Raw genomic sequence first — 27267 nt, forward strand, 5'->3', positions numbered from 1 at the left:
GAGCTCTCAGCCACCATGCCTCTGCTCTCATGGACTCTTATTCTTCTAGACCCACAAGCCAAAATAAATTCTTGCTTAAATTGTCTTGGTCATGAGACACACACACAGTACGAGAGAGAGAGAGAGAGAGAGAGAGAGAGAGAGAGAGAGAGAGAGAGAGAGAGAGAGAAGTAGCTAATACACCTACCTTGAAAAGGGTATTTCAAATGCATCATTTTCTTTCTTTCTTTTTTAAAGATTTATTTATTTCATGTATATGAGTCCACTGTAGCTGTTTTCAGGCACACCAGAAGAGGGCATCGAATCCCACTGCAGATGGTTGTGAGCCACCATGTGGTTGCTGGGAATTGAACTCAGGACCTCTGGAAGAGCAGTTAGCGCTCTTAACTGCTAAGCTATCTCTCCAGCCCCTAATGCATCATTTTCAAAATCTTTTTTTTTTTTTTTTTTTTGGTTTTTCAAGACAGGGTTTCTCTTTGTAGCCCTGGCTGTCCTGGAACTCACTCTGTAGATCAGGCTGGCCTCAAACTCAGAAATCCACCTGTCTCTGCCTACCAAGTGCTGGGATTAAAGGCGTGAGCCATCACTACCCAGCTCACTTTCAAATTCTTATATTTTAATGCAGACTCATCCTATTTCTGATCCAATAAATTGATCCGCATTACCGCCTGAAGCGGCGTGGAAGCATTCTCTCTGTGGCACAGCCTGGGTCTTTGGTGGGTCCATGTACATAACTGGAGATAGGAAAGTTAAGAATTCCATTTTGCTGCTGACCTGGGGAGCAGGCTGCATTATCTGAACACACCTATGGACCAATCCCAGTTTTAAGGTCTTTGAACATTTTATGTCACTTAATTACCACGGCCAGCCAATGAGGCGTGTTCTACCACTACTCCCCATGACAGATGAAGCAATAGAATTTCAGAAAGGCAAATACATTTCTCAAGGTTACACAGCTAACAGTGGGCTGTGTTCACACAGTCAGCCTTGAGTCTATACTGACCAGCGTCCTGATGTTGCCTGATGTTCTCTGTCTCCGTCAATGTCCTCGGGGCAGCCTCTCCCCGGGAATTCCAGGCTTACAATTCTGCATGAGGAACAGTCGACTTACCTAAGCCTTTCCCTCCAGGAAATACTTCACTTCCTCCAGTGTAATGACCCTCTTCCTTTTCCATACAATTCAATAGGCTTCAAAACGAAGACAAAGAGCTACAATTTGATACACACACATACACACACACCCCTGTGCTGTGGGAGTGAACCTGGGGCTTTCAACATGGTAGTCAGGTTCTGTAACCTGATTTATATCCCAGGTCTTTTTGTTTCTTTCTGAGTTTTATTTTTATTTTTTATTTTTAGATTTATCTATTTATTATGTATACAGCATTCAGCCTGCATGTATGCCTGTGGACCAAGCTGACCTTGTGCTCTGATAACCCTCCAGGATTATAAATGAACGCCAGTGTTCCGGCCTTCTAATGCTTTTTTTTAAAAAAATAAATTTATGTATGTGTGTATGTCTTTGTGTGTGTGTGTGTGTGTGTGTGTGTGTGTGTGTGTATCTGAGTGTAGGTATGTCCATATTAATGCAGACGCAGAGACCAGAAGAGGGCAGATCCTCTGGAGTTACAGTTGCTGGGAGCTAGCTGTCCCACGTGGGTGCTGGGTATTGAACTGGGATCCTCTACGACCAGAAAGTGCTCTTAGTCACTAAGAGTGTCTCCAGCTGGTCCAAAATGTCTTTAAATGCCATAAATACACATGATAGAGTAATGAATACTCATTTTCCGATATTTTACCAGGTTAAGAAGAAGATGAAACAAGAGAATGCTCCCAGGAGGACAGGCATGGTGGCACACACCTCAGATCCCAGCCCTCGGAGGACTGAAGCAGGAGGGTTTTAGCTTTGAGAGAAAGCAAAGTAATCTAGGAAGACCTTGCTTCAAAGTGAAAAACAAAAACAAGATGAACAAAAGTTTTACTCTAGAGTGCTTCTGCAATATAGAATTATATAAGGTGAAATATGAAGTTCCTTTTCATAACCATGTTCTCTATGATACAACTGCTCCTCTGCAAAGGCTACAGCTGAATAACGTCTTATATTTTCCTATCTTTTTGTTATGTTTGCCTATGTGTCCAAATATTTAGCGCGCGTGCGTGTCTGTGTACGTGTCTGACGTGCGTGTGTGCGTGTATTTGTGCGTGTAAGTGTATTTATTTGTGTGTGTGTGTTGATGTCAATTGCCCCCTCAATGGTTTCTCCACTTCATCTGAGTGCTTTCCCTGTTATTAGGAATTTCTGCTCTTTTCCATGCGAGACTAATAACCTCGTGTGCTTAGAGACCTTTTCCATGAAGACAGAAATCCAAGTACTCTGCCGACTATGAAGACCTGCGTGGGCTGCTAGCTTTTCTTTGGGGTAGCTTTAGTCGGAGATTTAGTTTGGGTCCTTCTTGCCTCTCTCTAGTGCCGTGTGCCCTTAAATAGTACGGCGAGCCTTTTATGTAGTTTATACAGAATGAGATTTAAGACCTGTATTTATCTCGAAAAGAACTGAAAGAGGAAACTAAACAAGTATGGAGGGGTCAGCACAGGCCGTCAAAGGCTGAAGCCTCAGCAGAACAGGGAGCCACAGGTTAAAGTGCTGGCGGTTAGAAGTCTGAGCTTGCACAGCCGACTTCTGAGTCAGAGCTGGAGCAGGAACGCTTCAGGCTGCGCCCAGCCCTTTGGGACTGGGGCTTGCACCAGTTCCCCAAAGCTCTCCAGTGCCCCCCTGTGGTCAGATGGAGGGGCAACACGTACCAGAGAGTCATTCTGAAGCATCCCACCTTCCAGGAATATCTGTTATTAGAGTTTGGGCAGAATTAAGGGCAAGGAAAAAACTGATGTGCCAAGACGGGGGAAAAAATAGACTATTTAGGAATCCGTTGCTAATTGGAAAGATTTTTTTAAAGTTTTTTTTTAATTCGTTTAATTGAGAAAACCAAAAAATAAATCCAGTCACGTTTCCCAACATCCTCTTGTGTACCCCTTCAAAACAATAAAAAGGAAGTTTCCACCAAACAAAACTTCAAAATTCCTAACTCTCCACATGCGCTCGTTACGTCTTCTCTGAAAAATGTAAGCTTTGTGCAACTTTTTATGGGCTTAGGGTGTAGCTCTGTTGGTGGAGGCCTTGTCTAGCGTTCAGGAAGCCCTGGCTGGGTTCCATGCCCAGCACCAGATAAAATGACTTGGGGATTGCATGCACTCTGGAGGTGGAGGCTCAGAAATGCAAAGTCATTCTCTCAGGTACTTAGTGAGTTGGGGCTAGCCTGAATAACATGAGATCCTGTTGCAAAAAAAAAAAAAAATCTTTATCAAATAGTAGATTTTAAAATGATATATTAATGGGGCTGATGAGATGGCTCAGTGGCACTGACTGCTCTTCCAAAGGTCTTGAGTTCAAATCCTAGCAACCACATGGTGGCTCACAACCATCCGTAATGAGATCTGATGCCCTTCTGCTGTGTCTGAAGACAACTACAGTGTACTTACGTAGGACAATAAATAAATCTTAAAAAAAAAAAAATAAAATAATATATTAATGTTAAAGTCCCTAAACTGGAGTGGTTCCTTATGTCCTCATAGATTTTTTTTGTCTGTGTGTGTGTGCCTACTGATGACTTGCCGATGGAAAAATGATCCCCTTATATTTGCAGTAGCCAAAGCCCAAGATTTTCCTGTCGTCATCCTACAAGTCCTTAGGCAAACATCTTCTTAGGGATGAGCCTCCCCCCAAATATCTGCCATCCAGCTCCCACGCCCCCCGCTGAACCCGCCAGGCTTGGCCACTCTCCAGGGCACTTACCATGCTTCATGCTATAAATTTTACCACTAAACAAGTTAGGCAGCTGGGCATGGTGGCGCACCCCTTGAATCCCAGCACTCAAGAGGTCAAGAGAGGCAGATCTCTGTGAGTTTGAGGCCAGCCTGGTCTACAAAGTGAGTCCAGGGCAGCCAGGGCTCTGTTGCACAGAGAAACCCTGTCTCAAAAAACAAAACAAAACAAAACAAAAGTTATGTAGCCTGTCAAATTACCTTCTAAATAACAACAATCGTGCTCATAGACTAGCACTGGGTCGGCGTTGGTCAGAGAACCTTCTGACTGTGCAGTCTGTGGTGACTGCAAAGACTTGGTATAAGAATAAATTCTGGACCAGGCAGTGGTGGCATACATCTTTAATCCCAGCACTTGGGAGGCAGAGGCAGGTGGATTTCTGAGTTCGAGGCCAGCCTGGTCTACAGAGTGAGTTCCAGGACAGCCAAGACTGCACAGAGAACCCCTTTCTTAACCCCTTCTTCCCCCCCCAAAAAAAATAAATTCTGGCCCAGAGGTAGTGGTACATGCACACACATTTAATCCCAATTACTCAGGAGAGTTCCAGGACGGTGAGGGCTACTTGGGGAAACATTGTCTGGGGAGGGGGGTGGGAGGGATAAGAATGAATGACTGTTGAAGGCCCAGTCACGGGTGGGACATGCATATCACCTTCCCAAGGTTCAGAAAGCATCCTGAAAGGAGGGAAGGATGAATGTAAGAGCCAGAGGAAGTCTGGGAGGGACTTCCCTGACTGACAAGGTTGTTGCAATCTTGAGCGCAAAGTACAGATAGAGCACATGGTCAAGACCATCATCACCTTGTCGTGGAGGGGGAGGAACTCACGGGGAACCAGCCCTCCATGAGCATTTAATGCTTGGTGGGAATGCTTTTGTTCAGTGGTGCAGGCACTGGCCACAAACTTTCACCCTACTCCTTCCAGTACCCCTAACTAAACTCCTTCATGGCCTCTGCTTCGGTTCCTGCCTCCAGGTTCCTGCCTTGGGTTCCTGCTCTGATTTCACTCAGTGACCTGAGAGTTGTAAGCTGAACTAAACCCTTTCCTCCACAGTTGCTTTTGGTCATGGTGTTTTCTCACAGCAATATAAATCCTAAGATACTAATAATGTTGCTATGACATATTTATATTTATATTTTTGCTTTTTATTAATTCTTATTGGTCTGTGTGTGTGTGTGTGTGTGTGTGTGTGTGTGTGTGTGTGTTGCATATATAATCCAGTGCCTTCTATGTGGAATGCAGGGATAGAACTCAGATTTTCAGTTTTGCTTAACAAGCACCTTTACCTACTAAGCCATGTCTCTAGCTGTCCTGTATAGGTTTATAGGTGATGTCTATTCCCATTTGCTTAATAACTCGTCTTTTAAATAATATCTTCAGTGTCTCTCTCCTCAACAAGAACTCAGCTTGGAGACTCTGTGTGCCTTGATAACTCACCAGCAGCAAGCTTGCCCGTGGAGCAGGCACTTAACCTTTATCTGTAAACCACCCTAACTGCCTCCCTTCTCTGTAGAGCAAGCCTGCTCCCGCTGGGATCTCTCAATTCCCATTCATTCTGGCCCCACAGTTTCACCTAAAGCCATCCTAAAAGTCACAACTAGGGCTGGGCATGGTAGTGCTCGCCTTTGATCCCAGCACGGGGAAGACAAGAGGCAGGCCTGCTGTTCACAGCTGCACTACATAGCAAGACCGTGTCTGGAGCTCAGGAGTGACCATGGGGAGAACAGGATGGCAAATCTTCCAGCTCCTTGCTTCCCCTAGTTGCAGACCTGGTTCTGTCACTCAGGAGCCGGTCCTGTACCTTGGTGTGTATGTCAAGGGACACTGCTTTGCTCCTCAACCCTAGTTCCTCCAAAGATAAAAAGGAAGTGTTACGGAAACTCATTCTGAGTGGATCTCTGACCTGGGAAATGCTTACCTATCCTCCCTTTTGCCTTAAGCCAGCTGTCACTCGGTGTCAGTGTCTGTTTTCTTTTTAAAGGGGGGAAAGAGATGCAGAAGAGCTGTGTGCTCAGTGACCTCAGATTTGAAAGATTACAAGCCTAGGTTTGGCTCCACAATGAGCCAGAAAGGAGTTTTGACCAGAAGTCTTTTTCTGATAGAAAATGGAGTGTAACTGTTACATAAAATCTTAAGAAATTTGTTCATCATGAGACAACCCATAGAGTCAGCACAGAGGCCCCCTCCCTGCAGATGTTTTAACACCTCCCAAACAACAATAGCACAAAATAGACTCACTGAGCTACAGAATTTAGTAGCTGTGCACTGACTGAAAGCTTATAACATGACAGCCCTGTGCTAAGGAAGGTCTTAGCTAAAATACAAGTGAGCAGTGTCAGAAAGGGAACGAGTTAGTACAAAGGACAAATACCCATTGCAGCACAGAAGTTGGAAACGCCCCATTGTATCCCTCCAGCTATTCTTACAGCTCTCACTGGTTAGACACTAAGAATCATGGAAAGGATAGTGAGGAAGAAGAAAGCCAGGGAGAAGTGATGGACTACCGTCCCGAAGCTCAACTGAAAGAAGGAAAATCCATGATGAAGCATCATGCAGATTGGGACTTGGCGACGGCAGGAAACTGTAACACTGAGGAAATTAGTCGGGACCTGAACTCTTGAATTCACTTTTGAACAAACAGAGGAAGAGCCCAGCTCATGAGGTGATGAGGCGATGGAATGTGGGAGAGGATGGGGACAGTCCAAGTGCTGTGGAAGCAGAGAAACTGGGTAATGTACCTACCCATCCCTCCTTAGGACAAAGAGGCATAGACTAGGAATGTGGGGAAGTTGGTCCTTGATGGACCGGGCTATGCCAGCCCCAAGAGACTTGAATGCTAAAGTAGTACAGGTTAAAAGAACTATGATTAAGCTATAATTCGTAGTGGAACAGTTACTACCCCCGGAGTATTCAGTATTCACTTCTTCCTTGGGGAGAGGGGGATAGTATATTAAGGGTCAAAATTACTGACCCGCCCATCAGTTGGATGTGACCAATAAAAATCCAAGGCCCACAGTGCTCGCCAGAAGCCTGTGAGAACTGGGAATCCCACCTTAGAGGCTAGCGTGGCAGGCTAGAGCACTGTGCTTGGATTTAGATCTGAGCCTAACAGAACAAGCCCATCACAGGTGAAGGGACTGCAATGGCTCTAGGGAGCAGCAGCACCCCAGGATGTGGAGGCTGAATGTTTCATAGCAAATGTGAAATATGGGGGGGATAGGTGGAGTAGTGTCTCCCCTAAACCGCTAACCTAATATTTCTCTTTTGACAAAGCAATTGATAGAAGCGATTGGATCTTTTCTTAGTGTATTGGACTTCTCTGGTGTTTCTTTTCTGTGTCTTAGCAACCAAATGGCACATACTTGGGATCCATGATGATAAGCCCTCAGAGATTCTGTCCAGCCTCTCTAATAATGTTTATTTCTGCAATATTGACCCTTGAGTGTGGTTCAGGCTGTAAGAACGCCCAGAGGATAGAAAAACAGTAGCTAAGGAGTTTAAAAATGGGTCACTGTTGAAGTGGAAACTCAAGGGTTCTTTGGAAAGTCAGTTATGTTAGATGGTGTTTTGCTGGGGCAAAGACGCGAAGGAACGTTTTGTTAAAGTGGACACAGGTGTGAAAGGCTAAGGCAGACTTGGGAAGGAGTGTTTCGATGAAGCAGACACTGGAGAGAGGATGATCTGCTAAAGCAAGCACGTGAAAGGACACGTGATGGATTCCTTGCTAACGACACATGTGTGTGGGACCACACCTGGGCTGATGGTCCTGGGTTCTAAAAGAAAGCTGGCTGAGCAAGCCATGAGGAGCAATTCAGTGAGCAGCACCCCTCCATGGCCTCTGCATCAGCTCCTGTCTCTAGGTTCCTGCCTGGTCTGAGCTCCGGCTTTGGCTTTCCTCAATGGACTATGATTCAGGACATATAGGCCAGACCCTAGCTGCTTTTGGTTATGTGTTTCATCGCAGAAATAGAAACCCTAACTAAGACAGCCAAGGGATCCTTGAAGCATCATGAACCAAAGGTTATTGCTTTTCCTGCCCGTTGTGCTTCAACCAGAGTAAGTCCCTTTGGCTGAAGACACCAGATGTTTTAGCTGAAGGATATGAGGAAATCAAGCTTGTACTGAACTAGAATCTCCCTCCATCCTATCTCCCTCCCTAATGCCAGATGGTGGAGAACTGTCTCCAACAATTTTGCTTAGCTATTGACCCTGCATGTGATAGTACCAACATGTCAGGCCAGAAGTTCCCACGGGTGTAATAGCGTCACGACTATTTTGGGTGTAACCAATGGCTTTTCTGTTATATTTAATGCTACAACACAGAAGGGAACGAACAGCTGGTACCACGTGATGTCCTGAACACAGGTTTCATAGCACGCCTCCCTATCCTCCAGATCTTGCATCCTTTCCATCTCTTCCACACTGTTCCTTTATAAGCCAGAAGTGTTTTTAATCCTTTGTAAGAGTGACTAATGACTTAGGGTCTTGTTTTGTAATTCTGGCTGTCCTGGAACTCACTATGTAGACCAGGCTGTCCTGGAACTCACAGAGACCTGCCTGCCTCTGCCTCCCAGTGGCTCTGCATTCTTCACACCATTCTCCCTTCTATTTTACTCCTGTCTGTGTTGCCTACAACTTACTTCTCTTTCAAAACTCAGCTCCACTGGGAATTTTATCTGGTCACAGAAATATAAATCAATACTTCTGGGGAAATAAACAGTCTGGCAATCTGAAGTTGCTAATGTAGTCCTTTTCATAAATTAAATTTTAAAAAATTTGTAGTTAAGAGTCCCACTTTGTGGCCCTGACTGGCCTTGAACTCAGAGACCCTCCTACCTCTGCCTCTCAAGAGCTGGGATTAATCTACCCCAGCTCTAAAAGGGTTTTTGTTTTGTTTTGTTTTTTTGGTTTTGGGGGTTTGTTTGTTTGTTTGTTTGTTTTCTTTGAGACAGGGTTCCTCTGTACAGCCCTGGCTATCCTGGAACTCACTCTGTAGACCAGGCTGACCTTGAACTCAGAAATCCACCTGCCTCTGCCACCCAAGTGCTGGGATTAAAGGTGTGCGCCTCCACTGTCCAGCACTAAAAGTTATTTTTAAAAAGACTCAGGTTAAATATTGATGACTCTGGGAAGTAATCATGTTTTCTTCCGTGCTTTGGAGTTCTTGTTTATATTTATTTATTTTACTTTATGTGCATGAGTGTTTTGCCTGCATGTGTGTATGTATATGTAGCATATGTGTGCAGTACCCACAGGGGGCACAAAAGCATCAGATTCTCTGGAACAGGAGCCACCATGTGAGTTCTGGGAATCAAACCCTGAACCTCTGGAAGAGCAATGAACCCTCTTAACTGCTGAGCCATCTCTCCAGCCCCAGCGTAGTATGGCTTTGAACTATGTATGTAATACATACTATGTATGTAATACATTCTATGTATGTAATAATCATGGTTCTTACACGTGCTGTTGTCTGCTGGCTGCTGTCTACTTCACTGGGGTTGGGGACCTTGTGTCTTTCTGCACGCCTTTGGCATCTACCCGGTGTCTGTCTGGCACTTAGTAGTTCCTATGAAACATCTGTCTGTTTCCGGAAGAAACAAAAACTGGTGCTGTGTTTGAATTTTAAACACTTTGAACTAACTCACATGATGGTTTTTTACTCTAAACTTAAGGGCTAAACTAATACTAATAAAATAATTATTTTTTAAAGAAAGGAGGAACAAAGTATTTAAAATAAAATAAGAAGAGTAAGCAGGGGGCTGGTGAGATGGCTCAGCAGTTAAGAGCACCAACTGCTCTTCCAAAGGTTCTGAGTTCAAACCCCAGCAACCACATGGTGGCTCACAACCATCCATAATGACATCTGACGCCCTCTTCTGGAGTGTCTGAAGACTAAATAAATAAATCTTTAAAGAAGAAGAAGAGGAAGAGGAAGAGGAGTAAGCAGGGAGTGGCAGCGGGTACCTACCACCATAGTGCCTGGGAGGCAGATGCAGGACCCTGCAAGCTTTAGGCTCAGTCTACACAACACACCAGACAAGCATGGACTGCACAGTAAGACCCTTCTCACACACACACACATATGAGGTAATGAATTAAAAGAGGAGAAAACCAGCCCTGTAATAGATTTTATTTGAATGGGTGGACTTGGGTGGTTATAATGGCACCACTTTATTTTATTTTATTTTTTTAAGATTAATTTATTTATTATATGTAAGTACACTGTTTTTGTCTTCAGACACCTCAGAAGAGGGCATCAGATCTCATTATGGATGGTTGTGAGCCATCATGTGGTTGCTGGGATTTGAACTCACAACCTTTAGGAGAGCAGTTGGTGCTCTTAACCACTGAGCCATCTCTCCAGCCCCAATGGCACCACTTTAAAGAAGGTCACAGACTCCAGACAAATACAGTGAAGTGTGAATACAGAATAATTCAAGTCCTAATTGTTTTCTGCACTACAGTAACGCAATACGAACGGGAACGTTTCCTTCAAAATAAACTCACAACTTCACACAGTGTCCTTCCAAGTGAGCGAGAGGGAAGGCAGGTGTTTTCCCAAGGCACCTCAGCTCGGGAGCTGTGGGCCCCAGCACAGAGTCCAGTTAGAGTAAACAGCCGGTATTCCAACAGGCTCAATGCACATGCAGTCTCACATACCGGAAACTGGAATCCTGATGGTCTTCAAAGGCCTTGAGCAGCATTTAGGAAAATGCAGCTTGCTCACCGTCGCCTCTGCTGAAATCCGTGTTGGTAAGGGTTGCAGTACTGTTAAACACCCAACACGGAGAATTCTGAGCAGCTCCACAGACTGATTTGTCCCGTTGGCTTAACCACATCTTGACCAAAAAAAAAAAAAAAAAAGAATGAGCAATTTGTTTAAGATATGAAGGGACGCCTAAACTGAGATCCCCGTGGAAAGGTGATTCCAGGTGCCTACATATCGGCAGAGTTTTCTCTGGTAATAACCAGCTAGTCCCAGCCACAAATGCTTCCTAGAATAAAACTGTTTCCTTTAGCTGGGGATCTTATTCAATTGGTAGAGTGCTTGTCTAGCAGGCAATGAACCGCCCCACTGAGTGGGGCAGGCCTGTGAACTTGAGAGGTGGAGGCAGGAGGATCAGAAGTTCAAGGTCATCCTTGGCTACCTAGGGACTTCGAAGCTTGTCTGGCCCTGAAATGTTTCAGGACCTAAGGGTTGGGGGGAGGGGGGGTGGCAGACCAAGGAGTCCTAGGTTCTGCCATTAGTCGATTCCAAGGAGCAATGGGCGGGGTCAGAGGCAGGGCCCCGCCCCTATCCCCACCCCCGCGCAGCGTGCTCCCGCCGCCCCCGCACCTGCCTTCATTTCCCGCCTGCGCACGTGCTCGCCGGCGGAGCGCGCACCGGCTGCGTGGTCCCACGAGGGGAAGGCGGCCAACGGCTGCGGCGCGGACATGGAGTCGGATGCCACGACCTCAGAGCCCGAGGCCGCGGTCGGGAGTGACAGCTCGCCAGCGGAGCAGACTGTCCTAGCCAGCCTCCGGGACTCGGTGGCCGCGCCCGCCAGGGGCCTCATGTCCCCCGTGCGCTCGGTAGTGGCCTCCCCGCGCCCCGTGAAGGGCAAGGCGGCACGGCGACGGCTCCAGCTCCCGCCGGTCACTCAAGCTGAAGCAGGTGACGAGGAGCCCGTGCCCGCGGTGCCTGAGGACCAGGAGGAGGCGCAGCCCCTGCCGCCGATCTGTGCATCCCCCATGAGGGGCATGTGGCGCAGCGAGAAGGTGGCTCTGTACTGCGACCAGGTGCTACAGGGCTCGAAGGTGCGAAGCCGCAGAGGGGCCAGCTCGGGGAGGCTTGGGTCTTTCCCACAGCAGGAAAAGCAAATCTGTCTCTTCAAAACAGCCTTTTGGATTAAAGGGGTACAGAATGCCACCTTGGCCACCTTAGTCGTTGCCCAGACCCTCGGCTCCTGCTCTAGAGTACTTGACTAACCTGTTATACAAAATTGTCAGTTAAAATGACACCTCCTAAAAGATGAGGCCGTGGGCTGGCGAGATGGCTCAGCGGGTAAGAGCACTGAGTGCTCTTCTGAAGATCCTGAGTTCAAATCCCAGCAACCACATGGTGGCTCACAACCACCTGTAGTGAGATCTGACGCCCTCTACTGGTGGGTCTGAAGACAGCTACAATGTACTTATATATAATAATAAATAAATCTAAAAAAAAAAAAAAAAAGATGATGCCGTGGAGGCATACATCTTACTGTCCACACACTTAAATACACAGAGCTCAGTGTCCACACACCCTAGTGTCCACATGTCTCATTGTTAACGCATCCCAGTTTTTAATACATCTTAGAGTTCATATTAGGCCCATACATAAAGCTAATATTACGTTAGAATTGTGAAAATGGCAGCTCGATAGATGGCTCCTTGGTTAAGAACATTTGCTGTTCTTGTAGAGAGATCAATTTTCCTGTCCCAGAAACCACAAGGTGACTCCCATCCATCCGCCATTCCTGTTTCAAGGGATCCCAGATCCTCTCCTGAGCCTTCCCAGGCATCAGGCGCAAGGGTGGTGTGAATACACAGGTGCACATAAAAACAGGCGTAAGATGTCCCAAGAATGGTTCCCAGTCAGCAGGTCACAGATGTAGACAGATGTTTTGTATGGAAAGCACCTGATAACACCGAACAGGGTGGCGCGCGCCTTTACTCCCAGCACTCAGGAGGCAGAGGCAGGCGGATTTCTGAGTTCAAGGCTAGCCTGGTCTACACAGAGAAACCCTGTCTCAAAAACAAAAGCAAAAAAAACACCAAACAGAACAAATAGTGTACATTTTAATACTTCATTTTATTTATAGCAGAAGAATTTGTATACAAGTATATTCATTGCAGCGATGGTGATAAAAATTGGCTGAGCATGGTGACTCATGCCTTGTCTTTTTCTTTTTTTTTTAAGACAGGGTTATCCTGGAACTTGCTATGTAGACTAGGTTGGACCAGAACTCACAATAATCCACCCACCCATCCCAGTACTTGGGAGGATGCTGGAGCCCAAGAATTGTGAGTTTAAGGTTAACCTAGGTCAATCTCAATAGTGAGATTTTTGTTTCAATAGTAATGAAATAGCTGGAATTTTAGATCAAGTGGCAGAGTGCTTGAAGTATTTGATTCCCAATACCAAACACATGCCCTGCTTTTTTTGTTTGTTTTGTTTTGTTTTGTTTTGTTTTTCGAGACAGGGTTTCTCTGTATATCCTTGGCTGTCCTGGAACTCACCTTGTAGACCAGGCTGGCCTCGAACTCAGAAATCCACTTGCCTCTGCCTCCCAAATGCTGATGCCCTGCTTTTATTGACGCAGTTCCTGAACTCCTGGAGAAAGGAAGAAAGGATGGAGCCATAAAGAACTGCAGTGAGGCAGGCATCATGGTACACCCCTGTAATCCCAGCACTTAGGAAGCTCAGGCAGGAGGATCGCCCTGAGTTTGAGGCTAGTGTGGGCTACCCAGCAACATCCTATCTCAAACAAAAATAACCCACAAAGAACTTCATGGCTTCACACAGTGGAAAACTATGCAGTTGTACATTCATGCTTATACTATAATTAGGTTAAAAAGCAAGAAGCTTGGAGGTGGGCATGACAGGTGGGTGGGTGAATAAACACACAGAAAAATTACTGAGAGGAAACAGGGCATAAGGTCAGCAGTGCTCACTCTTGCCAGAGTGGGGCTGATTGTAAATTGTTGCTTTTGCATTTTCTGTTTCTCCTCCTCCTCCTCCTCCTCCTCCTCCTCCTTCTTCTCCTCTTCTTCCTCCTCCTCCTCTTCTTCCTCCTCTTCCTCCTCCTCTTTCTCCTCCTCTTCTTCCTCCTCCTCCTCCTCTTCTTCCTCCTCTTTCTCCTCTTCCTCCTCTTCCTCTTCCTTCTCCTTCTCTTTTCCCCTTTTGATTTTTGAAAGTCTCTCACTATGAAGTCCTGGCTGCCTGAAGCTCATTGAGTAGTCCAGTCTAGCCTTCAGCTAGTGATGGCCCTCCTGCCTCTGTCTGGAAAGGTGGAGGGACAGATGTCCCCACCATGATGATCATGTACTTCTTGTGTTTCTCATAAGTTTTGCTTATCTTAGAGACAGGGGATGTTTTTAATTTAAAAAACATCCTCCATACAACTCAGACTGTGTAAATGACAACTCAGACTGTGTAAATGACAACTCAGACTGTGTAAATGACCTGTTTTTACACAGATATTGAGGACTGGAGGCCATGTCTGCTAAAAATATGTGGAAATATTTGTATTAATTATTCCATCATTGAGTATAGTCTAATGAATTTCATAACAGTTTAGATTACTTACCCTTTAAGTGTGTCTGACTTTAAATTTAAAAGTCAAATGGGCAAATATTTACTGAGTGTTCAATACACTTCTTGTTTTATAAAATGGAATGCAATTTAAACTTTTTTTTTTAATTTTTAAAAAGATTTATTTATTTATTATATGTAAGTACACTGTATCTGTCTTCAGACACTCCAGAAGAGGGAGTCAGATCTTGTTATGGATGGTTATGAGCCACCATGTGGTTGCTGGGATTTGAACTCCGGACCTTCGGAAGAGCAGTCGGGTGCTCTTACTCACTGAGCCATCTCACCAGCCCGCAATTTAAACTTTTTATGTGCTGAATTTTTTGTTTGGCTGGCTTTTGAGCCAGTCTCATGCAGTTCAGGCTGGCCTTGAATTCACTTTGTATTGGGTACTGGTCTCACACCCAGTTCTTCCGCGTTGACCTCCTCCGTACTGGGATCGAAGCCTGAGTCCGAATGTATTAAGGAGTCAATGCCATTTTTTTAAGTTCATCAAACATTCCTATGTGTGTTAAAACTGCTGTTGTGATTTCCACGATCACACTCCTTCTGCCCGGTGGATTAATAAGCTACCTGAAAATGTGGCATGAGTGAAAAGATCTCTTTATTTTTTTCCACACTTATGAGTTACTGTGAAATACAGTTTTAGTTTAAAATATATGATAATTTTTTTAAATTTTTTCACTGTTTAAGGCAATATTGGTTATATTTTCAGGTAAAAAAATTGTTATAAATGTCTATATATTTAAAACTTATCGAATTAAAAAATTATCTGTGCTTGTGTGTGTGTATATAAGAGAGGGGGGAGGGGCCGGGCGTGGTGGCACAAAAAAAAAAAAAAAGAGAGAGATGGGAGAGGGGTGTCACAGCATACTGTGGAGGTTGGGAAAGCTGGTAGGAGTCACTTGGTTGTTTTATTGTTTTGTTTGTTTGTTTGCTTGTTTGTTTTTGGTTTTTTGAGACAGGGTTTCTCTGTGTAGCCCTAACTGTCCTGGAACTCACTCAGAAATCCGCCTGCCTCTGCCTCCGAGTGCTGGGATTAAAGGCATGTGCCACCACACCCGGCTTAGGAGTCACTTGTTTGTCTCCGTCCACCTTTATGGGGGTTCTGGGAATTGAACTCAGATCTCATACTTGCTCTGCAGCTCCTTACTCTCAGAGCTGCCTCTCCCAGCTCCTTGCCTCGAGTGGTCGTCTGCACAGCTGTGTCTTGTCTCTCATTAGGCAGAAGATGCAGAGGAAGCTATGAGTAGATACCTGTTGGAGAAGCTGAAAGCGAAGGACAGATGGCTGGGAGTCTGGAAGAGTAACCCGGAGCTCTTCTTTGAGAAATATGAAGAGGCGTCCATCCCTTTTGTTGGGATCCTGGTCGAGGTATGTTTTCCTCACGTTGTCCATTGAATGAAACTAGCAGACCCTGTTATGACTGAGCTGTGATTCTGTTCATCTGGATGCAGTACTCATGCAGGTTATCAAACTGGAGAGTGCGGGAGTAGACAAAGATGAACACTGGCATAGGTTTATGGGGACAATTAACAGTGGACTAGGATCTGGTAGCCCTGAACAGTAATCATCAGCCAGTCTCAGACACCCAAATACTGTAAAAATAACAAAAATGTCCTTCCTGCCAGGCATGCACTCCCAGCACGAGTGCGACAGAGGCAAGCATTCAGAAGGCAGCCTGGCCTACATACAGAATTCAGGGTGACCAGGCGACCCAGAGAAAACATGTCCCAAACAAACAAACAAACAAACAAAAACCCACAAAACTGTATTTCTTGAAAAACTAGTAAGTTGGGCTTTTACAAATGGTCTACTAGGCCCTCATATTTATCTGAATTTTATATATAGTCACTGAGATGAGGAAATAAAACCTGATGTGGAAACTGTTGTCAAATGTGACCTTTTCAGTGTGACTGACCTACAAGCCATTACCTAAGCTTCAGATGCACCACTAGTCCACAGGCTAGAGAGTGTGGCACATTGGTGTCATAAGTTTGAGTCCCTTACAAATGATTATCCTTGTATAGAAATTAATATTGACATTACACTCATTACTGTCCTCCAAGAGATTTTTTTCAATTTTTTTCTTTTACATTTTAAAAAACATTTGTATGTGAGTGCCTAGTCACATGTATATATACCACAGCACATATGTGGAGGCCCAAAGACAGCTTTCAGGAGTTGCTTCTCGCTTCTCTCCTTCCGTTGTGTGCATTCTAGGGCTCAAAGTCAGAGAGTTAAGCCCAATGGTAAGCCCTCAGCCACTGAGCGTCTCCATGACCCAGAGGGATGTTTCAAGTGTGTTGCTTTAGTCACAAGAAAAACCTTGATGCCCCCAGTCAGCCTCCCTCAATCCTTGGAAAAAATTTCAGGGTTCCCATTACAGGTGGGCATGGAATTGGCAAGAAAAGGCTGACAAACAGAGACAAACACAAGGGAGTGCTGTATCTGGATGTAATTTGTCACAAATTGAACACCAGTCTTATATGATACAGAAAACAAAGGGGTAGGTGTCACAGCAGGCAAGGTGCATTGAAGTATCTGACACAACAGAGGGACGCCTTCAAAGGGCTGGCAGGAACCGGGCAGTGTTTACAGGAAAGATAAGACAGCCCTGCCTAGAGCCAGCTAATGACAGGTAAGGATTTCACACCCGAGTCACAATTTGTGCTACTCCTTTGAGCCTAGTGAGAGCTAGCACCAGGGGGTTCTGCACTAGCAGACCTTCTCATGAATAATGCAATACCACAACCCCCCTATTTCCTAGGCCTTGGTAAATTCTTGCATATGAGAGTAACTTGACTGTTCTTTTAAGTATCTGTAGGGAATCTCGATTTGTCAGAAGAATTCACCAACTTCTAATATGCAATGTAGTCTCTATACCTGGCTGTAATGAAGATTCTAAGTATACTTTGCTAAGCTTGCCCTGAGATTTCTCCCTCTCTCCCTCTCTCTCTCTCTCTCTCTCTCTCTCTCTCGCTCTCTCGCTCTCTCTCTCTCTCTCTCTCTCTCTTTACATTAGTTTTTCAAGTCAGGGTTTCTCTGTATAGCCCTGGCTGTCCTGGAACTCACTCCGTAGACTAGGCTGGCCTCGAACTCAGAAATCCGCCTGTCTCTGCCTCCTGAGTGCTGGGATTAAAGTCGTGCGCCACCACACCCAGCTTGATTTCTAACTCTTATCCAGGAAAATACTGTAAGAAAGCATGCAAGACCCTCCACAATTTCTCAGGGACAAATCTGGGGCATTCTAGCTATGGGAATGCCAAGGTTCCCGGAGGCTAAGTTTCTGTGAAACTCTTTGCCTCGGGACTGCTTCCAGTCTTTTAGGCCTGCCGAGCGAGTCACTACTGGAGTGGATGTGTAGCACCTTGACACTTATCACATCACAAATTACTTGAAAGCAATTAAAATATATATGCTGTGTGAAAAAAGTGAGCTCAGACCTGCTTGCTGTCTCTCTCTGCTTCTTGAGTCTTACTGAAGCCAAGTCTCAGCGGTACTGTGTGGTGCATTCCATTCTAAAGTCACAAGAATTTATTCCTATGGACCCAAATCTGTCACCCTCTCTAGAGACCTATGGTGCGTGTCTGCATGTGTGTGTATGAGAGAGGGAGAGAGAGAGAAAGAGAGAGAGAGAGAGAGAGAAAGAGAGAGAGACCAACAAAGAGAGACAGACTAGCCCTTAACTCCGGAGCTTCATGCACTTTAGGCAAGCTCTCTACTACTGAGTTACACCCCAATCCTCATTATTTTTTATGTTTCTGCCACAGCAAATGACCATAAGTTTGGTGTGTTAAGAGTGCTAGATCCTCTAACTATAGATCAGAGACATGCTGTGTGCCTAACGGAGCTGATAGTGAGGTGCATGCAGAATGGCAGACTTTTCTAGAAACAGGGATGAGGATCTGTTTCTGTGCCTTTGCCAGCCTCAGAAGCTCCCTGCATTCTCCAGCTGTGGCACTTCTCCCCATCCTCAAGCTCAAGTTGTCATTGCATCCCCGTGGAGCTAGCTCTCCAGACCAGAAGGGTTGTTCCCTCTCCTAACGGACAGATGGGACAGTCATGGCCGTGGCTGGGTCGTCCAGAACCATCTTTCATGTCTGTCCTCCAGGGTAATCTAGCTGCAAGGACCGTTTTGCTGGAATGGCAACATAGTGGCAGGTTCCAAGCATCTGTAGGGGCCATTATTTTACCCACCCCAGTCAGACATTGAAGAACAGAATTTGGAAACACAGCACTTGTATTTCTTCCAGAGGACTCAGGTTTGTTTCCCAGCACCCATGTCAGGCAGCTTGAAATGGCCTCTAACTCCAGCTTTTGGAGGGATCCAGCACCCTAGCCTCGTGGGCACCTGCACACACCCACGCTTGTGATTCAAAGTACAAAAGGCTTTTTTCAAGTGGTCGTGCTTTGAAGGGGACTGTCCTCCCTGGGCTCGTGTGTGTGAACACTTGGACCTCAGTTGGTGGTTATGAACCGTCCAGAAGGTGGAGTCTTGCTGGAAGATGTACATTCCTGGAGACAGGCTTTGAGGGTTTAGAACCTCATCCGAGTTCCAGATCCCCCAGCTTCCTGTGTGTGCTTGGAAATGTGATTCCTTAGCTTCCTCATCCGGCAGCCCACTGCCATGCCTCTTACACAATCTAAAACTACACGTTCAGATGAACAACTCCCTCTATAAGTTGTCTTGGTCATGGGATTTTTATCACAGCAACAAGAAGTAGCTAGCTAGTACGGGTGTTCACAGTGACTTTTATGAAATTTAAATTTTCATAAAGTGAAGTTGAGTGGTTGGCAAGCTGGCTCAGCAGGGAATGGCAGTTGTGAACAAGCCTAACAACCTGTTCCATCTTGGAGACTCAAGTAAAGATGGAAGGAGAGAACTAATTCCACAAAGTTATAAAGTTAAATCTATTCAGCCCAAGGACTTTTTAATGTCCTTTTGGAATGGTCTTTCATTTACAAATGATATAATGTAAACAATATTTCTTTAAACATACCTCGACCAAAGGCAGCTGGGGAAGAGAGGGTTTATTTGGTTTGCATTTCTACATCATAGTCCACCATTGGAGGAAGTCAGGGCAGGAACCTAGAGGCAGGAGCTGATGCAGAGGCCATGGAGTGGTGCTGCTTACTGGCTTGTTCACCATCATGTGCTCAGCCTGCTTTCTTGTAGAACCCAGGACCATCAGCCCAGAAATGGACCCACCCACAACAAACTAGACCCTCCCCCAGGATCCTAATTGAGAAAATGCCCCATGGTCTTGCCTACAGCCTGATCTTATGGAGGCTTTTTCTCAGTTGAGGCTCCCTCCTCTCAAATGAATCTAGCCCATATCAAATTGGCATAACACTATCCAGCACAACATATTCTCTTTATGAAATTTTAAAGCTAATGCCTTTAAGGAGATGCTTGAAGCCCGGCACTTATGATATGTGCCTTTAGTCCCAGCACTCTGGAAACAGAGGCAGATGGAATTCTAAGTACAAGGCCAGCCTGTTCTACAGGGTGAGTTCCAGAACAGCCATGGCTACACAGAAAAACCCTGTCTAGAAAAACTCAAAACAAAAAATAATAAACTGATAAATATATATTAAAAAAGAGGTGCTTGAAAACCTGTTGGTATTTAATGTCTATCCAGAATTATCAGTATGCTGGTTGCAAGAAAAGTCATAAGAATTTAGAAAAATGGACACTGTGACTAGACCCTGGTGACTTTGGTGAATTTGCAGTTACCTACTGTATGACATTTTCCCTAGGTGACGTGTAAACCCCGCCAGAACTTGTCTTGTTTCAAAGTGACAGTTTCTGTGGCTGAGCCCTTTTCTTCTAACATTGCAAATATCCCTCGGGACTTGGTGGACGAGGTTCTGGGCGAGCTGGAATACAGCGTGCCTCTCCTGGAGGTGTATCCGGTGGACGGGCAGGACGCCGACGTCCAAGACATTGCTCTAGCCCTGGAAGCTGTAAGGTAACAAGGCTTTCTCACTCCTGAGACTTTCATTTACCTTATCCAGCTGCTCTTGTCATGCCTGAGCTGTGCTCAAAGAAACACTTGATATTTATTGATTGACTTGAGACTAATGGGTTCAATTTACCCATTCTTAATTAACACAATATATGTGTAATTAACACAATTATGTGTAACTCTGTCGGTCACAAATTGCACAAGTATTAGATATTAGAAAAGCTTTGCCCTGTTTTTATTTTGTACTTTATAAAGCCACATGTGGTGGTGAATTCCTTTAATCCTAACAGGAGGCAAGGATAGGTGGAATTCTATAAGTTTGGGACCGATTTGGTCTATATAATGAGTTCCAGGCCCCCCAGGGTGACATAGTGAGACCCTGCCTCAAATAAGTAAATCTAAAAATTAAAACAAACAAACAAAACCCTGAATTCTAGAAGCTGGGTACAGTGATAGACATGGGTGGTCTGAACATTGGAGAGGTGGAGGCAGGAGGGTCTTAAGGTTCATCAGCTGTGTAGGAGGCTGAAGGCCAGCCTCGTCTAATGACACCCTGTCTCAAGAGACCCTGCCTCAAATAAGTAAATCTAAAAATTAAAACAAACAAAACCCTGAATTCTAGAAGCTGGGTACAGTGATAGACATGGGTGGTCTGAACATTGGAGANGTGGAGGCAGGAGGGTCTTAAGGTTCATCAGCTGTGTAGGAGGCTGAAGGCCAGCCTCGTCTAATGACACCCTGTCTCAAAAAGGAAACACATTCCAGACAGTTCGCCCACTTGTGTGTTTGGCCGTCTGTCTGTCTTAGTGTCCTGTCTGTTGTGCTGATGAAACACTGAAAGCAGAAGCGGCTTAGAGGAGAAAGGGTTTATTTGACTGGCACATCTTGTCATGGAAGTGAGGAGTAGACAGAAACCTGCAGACAGACACTGGAGCAGCGCTGCTTGTGGGCTCCTGAAGGCTCTGAGAAACTAGCTTTCTTATGTAGCCCACTGTGAGCCAGGCCCTCACAGCAGTTAACAATTGAGCAGATAACCCACAAACTGCCCACAGGCCAGTCTGATCTGGGCAATCACTCCTGATAGTCCTTCCTCAAGGGACTTTAGGCTGTGTCAAGTTGATAGTTAAGTGACCAAGAGAGCACCTGAAATATGTTTGATTTCATTTTTTTTAGCAATGAGGACATTACAAACACTAATGTCACTATACACAGTGTGATTGGTTATTACAAGCTGACTTCATTTGAGCAGAGCTACCTGTGAACAAAACAGTATTTATGATATATTTATGTTTTTCTGATGTTATTTGCCCATACAATTGTATTAAATTGTAAAAATTATTATTATTTTTGTTTTGTTTTGTTCGAGACAGGTTTCTCTGTGTAGCCCTAGCTGTCCTGGAACTCACTCTGTAGACCAAGCTGGCCTTGAAATCAGAAATCTGCCTGCCTCTGCCTCCCAATTGCTGGGATTAAAGGCATGGGCCACCACTGCCCAGCCTACAAATTATTTCTTTGTTGAACAGTCATAGCTCAAATCTATGACATTTTAAAACCTGAATTTTATAATCTTACTTCAGAAACATAATTTTCTTTTCCTTCCTTCCTTCCTTCCTTCCCTCCCTCCCTCCTTCCCTCCCTCCTTCCTTCCCTCCCTCCCTCCCTCCTTCCCTCCCTCCTTCCTTCCTTCCTTCCCTCCCTCCCTCCCTCCCTCCCTCCCTCCTTCCTTCCTTCCTTCCTTTCTTCTTTTTTGTTTTGTTTGTTTGTTTGGCTGCTTGGTTGGTTTTCAGAGACAGGGTTTCTCAGTGTATCATCTAGCTGTCCTGGACTCACTTTGTCAACCATGCTGTCCTCGAACTCAGAGATCCCCCTGCCTCTGCCTCCCCCCACCTACTTTCTGTCTTGGTTGGTTGGTTTTGATGTTTTGAGAGAGAGTTTTTTCTGTATACTCCTGGCTGTCCTAGAATTTGCTTTGTAGACCAAGCTAGCCTCAAACTCAGAGGTTCTCCTGCCTCTGCCTCCTGCGCTGGGACTAAAGGCATGTGCCACCACCAACCAGCTATTTTCTTTTTCTTTTTATTTTTTTTTTAAGATTTATTTATTATTATATCTAAGTACACTGTAGCTATCTTCAGACACACCAGAAGAGGGCATCAGATCTCCTTACGGATGGTTGTGAGCCACCATGTGGTTGCTGGGATTTGAACTCAGGACCTTCAGAACTTCAGTCGGTACTCTTACCTTTAGTAACCTAAAATATAGTCTAGGCCATTTAATATTTAAAGTGTGATCTCTTATTGGTTCATTCATAGAGTATTTCAAAATAGTTTCTTTAAGAAAATGAAGGTTTGGGCTGGGAGTATAGCTCAAGGATAGAGTGCTTGCCTGGTGTGTGTGGGGGGGGAGCTTAAGTTCAACTCCAGCCCTGGCAAAAATTAAGGTGTGGGGAGATGAAATGAGCAGTCATGGAGGTGACTCGGGGTAAAGGTACTTGGTGCTAAGTCTGGCAGCGAGCCCCATCAAACCTGAATTCAAAGCGTAGGACTCTTATTGTGGAAGGTCGGTCCAGACTCCCACAAGCTGTTCCCTGTGTTACAAGTACACATGGTGGTGAATAAGAGAGAGTGTTTTAAGCAAATAAATGCAACTTTTTAAAATTAAGAATCATTAAGTTTTGACATTAAATTTTCTAGAAGCTTTGAGCATGGTCTAGGTGTTGTTAGTCACGGTCATTCTAATTTGGTTTATTGTAGGTTTTTTTATGATTTTCTTTGGAGAGACTGGGATGATGAAGAAAATTGTGAGAATTATACTGCCCTTATTGAAGAAAGAATTAATCTGTAAGTAGAGTGGAGAGCGGCCGAGCTGCGGGGGAGGGGGAGCGTGTAAAGCTCACTGTTCCTTTCCAGGTGGTGCGACATCCAGGACGGGACAATCCCCGGCCCCATCGCGCAGCGCTTCAAGAAAACGCTAGAGAAGTACAAAAACAAGCGATTCGAGCTCATCGAGTACCAGAGTAACATTAAAGAAGACCCGTCTGCGGCCGAGGCCGTCGAGTGCTGGAAAAAGTACTATGAGATAGTGATGCTCTGCGGGCTGTTGAAGATGTGGGAAGATTTGCGGCTGAGGTAAAGGATGAGTCTATCGAGAGAGTTGCAGAGGAGCAGAGCATGGGGACTCTCTGGGGGTGGCTTCCAGCCCGTAGACAAGCTTGATTAAAATAGTTTAGGAAGGTGGATGAGAAGGCGCACGTCTATAACCCCTGCCTATGATCGCCAGGAGGATCTGGAGCTAAGCAAGCCTAGGCTACACGAGAGGCTGTTTCAAAAACAACAACAACAACAACAACAACGAAAATAGCAATCGGGATAGTACTAATGATGCCTTGTTACTAAATTAAGTACATTGGAAAATTATTGTCATATTAGCTATTTCTCTTATCATCAAGCAGTAAAGATTCAGTGAACCCCAAAGACTGAATCTGAGGAGGTGACTGGTAAATGTGTTGTCTGCAGGAAAGGAGGCATCTCTTTCAGCTAACAGGAATGATAAAATCAGTCCTTACCCCGAAGCCCTCCCCTCCTGGAATCAGGACACAGAGAAAAAGTCAAGAGAGAGAGGACCAGGGTAGTAGAAGTGGCAAAGGCCGACGTTACAGAGATCACTCTGTCCAGAGGGGCCCAGGCTGGGGGTCATAAGTCACATCCTTAGAAGCAAACCAACCTCTTCACTAATGGTTTCTAAAGCCGTGGGGGCTGAGGAGGCAGCTGAGCAGTGGGGAGCAGTTGCTGTATTGTAAGAGCTGGGATTAGTTCCCAGCACCGTGTCAGGTGGCTCAGAACCTCCTATGACTACAGCTCAGGAAGGGGTGAAGGGAAGTGACCCCCTACTTCTGTCTCTGGCCCCTCTCCCACAGACACACATCTACACATAAAGACAAAATAAACCTTTAAAAATTTAAATATGTCCCAAAACGTTTTACTTCTCCAGATCACAAGATACAACCCACCCCTGCTTTGTATAAGTCTGCAAGAGTAAATTAAGAAATAAAATCAGGACCTCCCCTACTGTGATGGAAAGTCAGAGGGGCCAAAGCGAAGGTTAGAGTGGGCTACATGCAGATTTCTCCATCTTAAAGAACAGTCTGTTAAAAATGAAAAGATTTTAGAATGTAAGGGTTTAAACCTAAGTTATCTAAAAGATCTTGTTGGCCATGTGTGATAGTGAACGCCTTTAGTTTCAGCACTCAGGAGGCAAAGGCAAGAGGATCTCAGTGAGCTGTGGGCAAGGCTAGTCTGCAAGTAGAGTTCCAGGCAGCCAGGCCTACATGGTGATACCCTGTTCCAAACAAAAACAACTTAAATAACTAGATATGAGAGCTCTTGTTAGATGTTCTCAAGTTGCCCACTGTTCTTAGCGTGCTTGTGGTCAATAAACCATGGTAGCTTACAAAGTGAAGATAGGTTGAGGTTTTTCCATGTTAATCTATGCACACATTTTTTTTTTACTATAGAGTTCACGGACCTTTCTTTCCGAGGATTCTGAGACGTAGAAAAGGGAAGAGAGACTTTGGGAAGACAATAACCCACATCGTAGCCAAAGTGATGACCACAGACATGGTAAGACTCACTTTCCCCTGAGCGTCTGTCCACTCAGTGTGCGCCGCCCGCCCGGCACCGGCACTGAGGGAGAGCCCCATGGAGCGTTCTTGTCTGACTTGGGATAATGCCTGCTTTCTTCCTTAGCCCGACTGGGTGTTGGCTTACAGATACTAGATAAGCACTGACAGCTCTTCACAGCCTTGTTGCCAGTGAGCAAGCAACTTACCCACAAGAGAGACTGCAGCCAGCGGGGACAGACATGCAGCGTTGGCTCTCCATACATTTCATAGATTTCAAGATAGAGATCCAGCCAAGTAAAGAGGCAGCCACAGCTACAGCATAGACTAATGAATATTGTAACAAGATTATATAAAGGGAACATGTGGATGGGCCACAGGTCAAAGGATTTTGACGATGCTGGCTGGGAAAACTAACCCAACCGAAACCTGGGTTCTGTATCAACTGAATGGACCCTGGGTGGATATGTTTAGCCAGCCTCTGAACAAATATAAGTTGTTCTGAGACCAAATGAAAATATCTCTACCCAGCTTGATGCTTCCTAACATTTCTCTGTGAACTATTGTGCCTTCCCTGGCCTCAGCTCTAGCCTGGCTTTCATTGTCTCTTGGTGCCTTTGCCTTCCTGCTGACCTCGGTGCTCAGGGTTTGCCTTTTTCCTGCAGTATCCCTATTTATCAGTCTCTTGTTATAACTTGAGTTATAAAGTTATATCCTTGTATATGTTCGCGACCTAAAGCACGTATACAGGCCTGATACTTGTTCTAAGCACAAACCTACTGCTGTCTGTTACTCTTCGGTATGCCAGCTCCCGTCTGCAATTAAGTTCAAGATCATATACACTGGCTTGCTCCTGTTCCAGCCTGTATTTAGTTGCTAACTATTATTTTCAGGAGTTATGTGAATAGTCGTCATCACCTTCACATGCACTGGAACATTGTCCCCAGTGACCTGCAGACTTGTGTCTTCCTTGTATGGAGAATTTGATTTCAGTAACATTGCCACAGAAAAAGTCCTTTTGGGTTGAATGCTGTGGTGCTACCTGAAGTCCAGTACCCGAGGGACTGGAGAGGAGGATTGTGAATTCCAGGGTATCCTGGGCCTCACCTTGTGACCCTGTTGAAAGGGTTGTGCCAAGGTAAACCTTCTCCACCTTGGAGAGTACATTACATTGCTAAATGACTGTACCCACACCTTTCTCATAAGTGTAATGGTCCTTTCTGTGCCTGTCTCTTTGGTTTTGTTTTGTGGGTTTTTTATTTATTGATTGATTTATTGTTTATATAAGTACACTGTAGTTGTCTTCAGACACACCAGAAGAGGGTGTCAGATCTCATTACGGGTGGTTGTGAGCCACTATGTGGTTGCTGAGACTTGAACTCAGGGCCTTCGGAAGAGCAGTCAGTGCTCTTAACCGCTGAGTCACCTCTCCAGCCCCTGGTTTTGTTATTTTTAAGGCAGAGTCTTGCAGCCCAGGCTAGCTCTTGCTTCAGCCTCCAGAATGCTGGAATTACAGCATGGAGGCTCCTGCCTGCTGCGTGTGGCCGTCTTTTGAATTCTATTTCCCTATAAATGTGTTTGCCACTCATCCAATCACCAGGCATGATCCTGGCACATGGTAGATACCAAGCAACAGTTTTTGTTGAATCGATAAGCTAGTGTATGACAGGAAAATAAGGTAAAATGAGAAAATCACAGAAGTCCACCCTGGTTGGGATGCAACACCTAAGAAGAGTGTGAAAGACCAAGGTGAGCTGAAGGCTCATCCTGTTTGTGAGTGAGTCAGTTTCTAGTGTTCTCTCTGCTTTGCTACATTTTGTTTTTTTTTCTTTGTGGAAGAGGGGACATGTGTGTCACAGTGCGTGGGTGGAGGTCAGAGGACATCTTGTGAGAGTCAGTTCTCTCCTTCTACCATGTGGACCTTGGGTGTTGAACTCAGGTTGCCACAGCAACAAGAGCTTTCACCACCTGAGCCCAGAAGGCTCCTCTTTCTAATATTTGTAACAAAGTGGTTGGTTTTGGTTTTTTTGTTTTTTGTTTTCAATTTCTGGCAATTGAGTGTACTACATTATCAAAGATGGATTCCTTCCAACTCATCCATTTCACCCTCTGCTTGTCGGCCACCGCCCTCTTTCTCTCCTTAGCAATGTGCTGCTGAGTCCTTTTCCTCAGGGAAGAAAAGTCTAGGTTTCTGCCTATGCTGGTAACAAAAATGTTGGAAAGCTGTAGCAAAGCCATTGCCATTGACATTTTTCACATGGGCTACATGTGACCACCAATTCTTCCCAAGCCAGTACCTCTGGTCACTACACAAAGGTTACTAGCTCCAAAACTTATTAAATCAATTATCTTGTAAGCTGGACCAGATGGTTGTTCTTCAGTGACAGATCTTGAGAGAGGGAACCAGAGGATCAGAAAGAAGGTAAGGAGACAGATAAGTTCGTGACCAGGAGGTCTTGCACAAGCTAT

The 27267-nt window shown here is 45.1% G+C and overlaps 1 protein-coding gene across 1 annotated transcript in view; it reads left to right on the forward strand.

Annotated features, from left to right (window-relative positions):
* Window positions 1-11256: 11256 nt before the first annotated feature.
* Shcbp1l (SHC binding and spindle associated 1 like) overlaps window positions 11257-27267 on the forward strand; it is a 31629-nt gene continuing 15618 nt past the window's right edge. Inside the window, exons 1-6 of the mRNA XM_021199122.1 lie at window positions 11257-11675; window positions 15436-15585; window positions 19975-20186; window positions 22934-23020; window positions 23090-23308; window positions 24694-24799. Coding sequence (XP_021054781.1) covers window positions 11313-11675; window positions 15436-15585; window positions 19975-20186; window positions 22934-23020; window positions 23090-23308; window positions 24694-24799 — 1137 coding nt within the window. The 5' untranslated portion in view covers window positions 11257-11312. The remainder of the gene's footprint in view (window positions 11676-15435; window positions 15586-19974; window positions 20187-22933; window positions 23021-23089; window positions 23309-24693; window positions 24800-27267) is intronic.

Source organism: Mus pahari, chromosome 5 (assembly GCF_900095145.1).
Source record: "Mus pahari chromosome 5, PAHARI_EIJ_v1.1, whole genome shotgun sequence".
Taxonomy (NCBI): domain Eukaryota; kingdom Metazoa; phylum Chordata; class Mammalia; order Rodentia; family Muridae; genus Mus; species Mus pahari.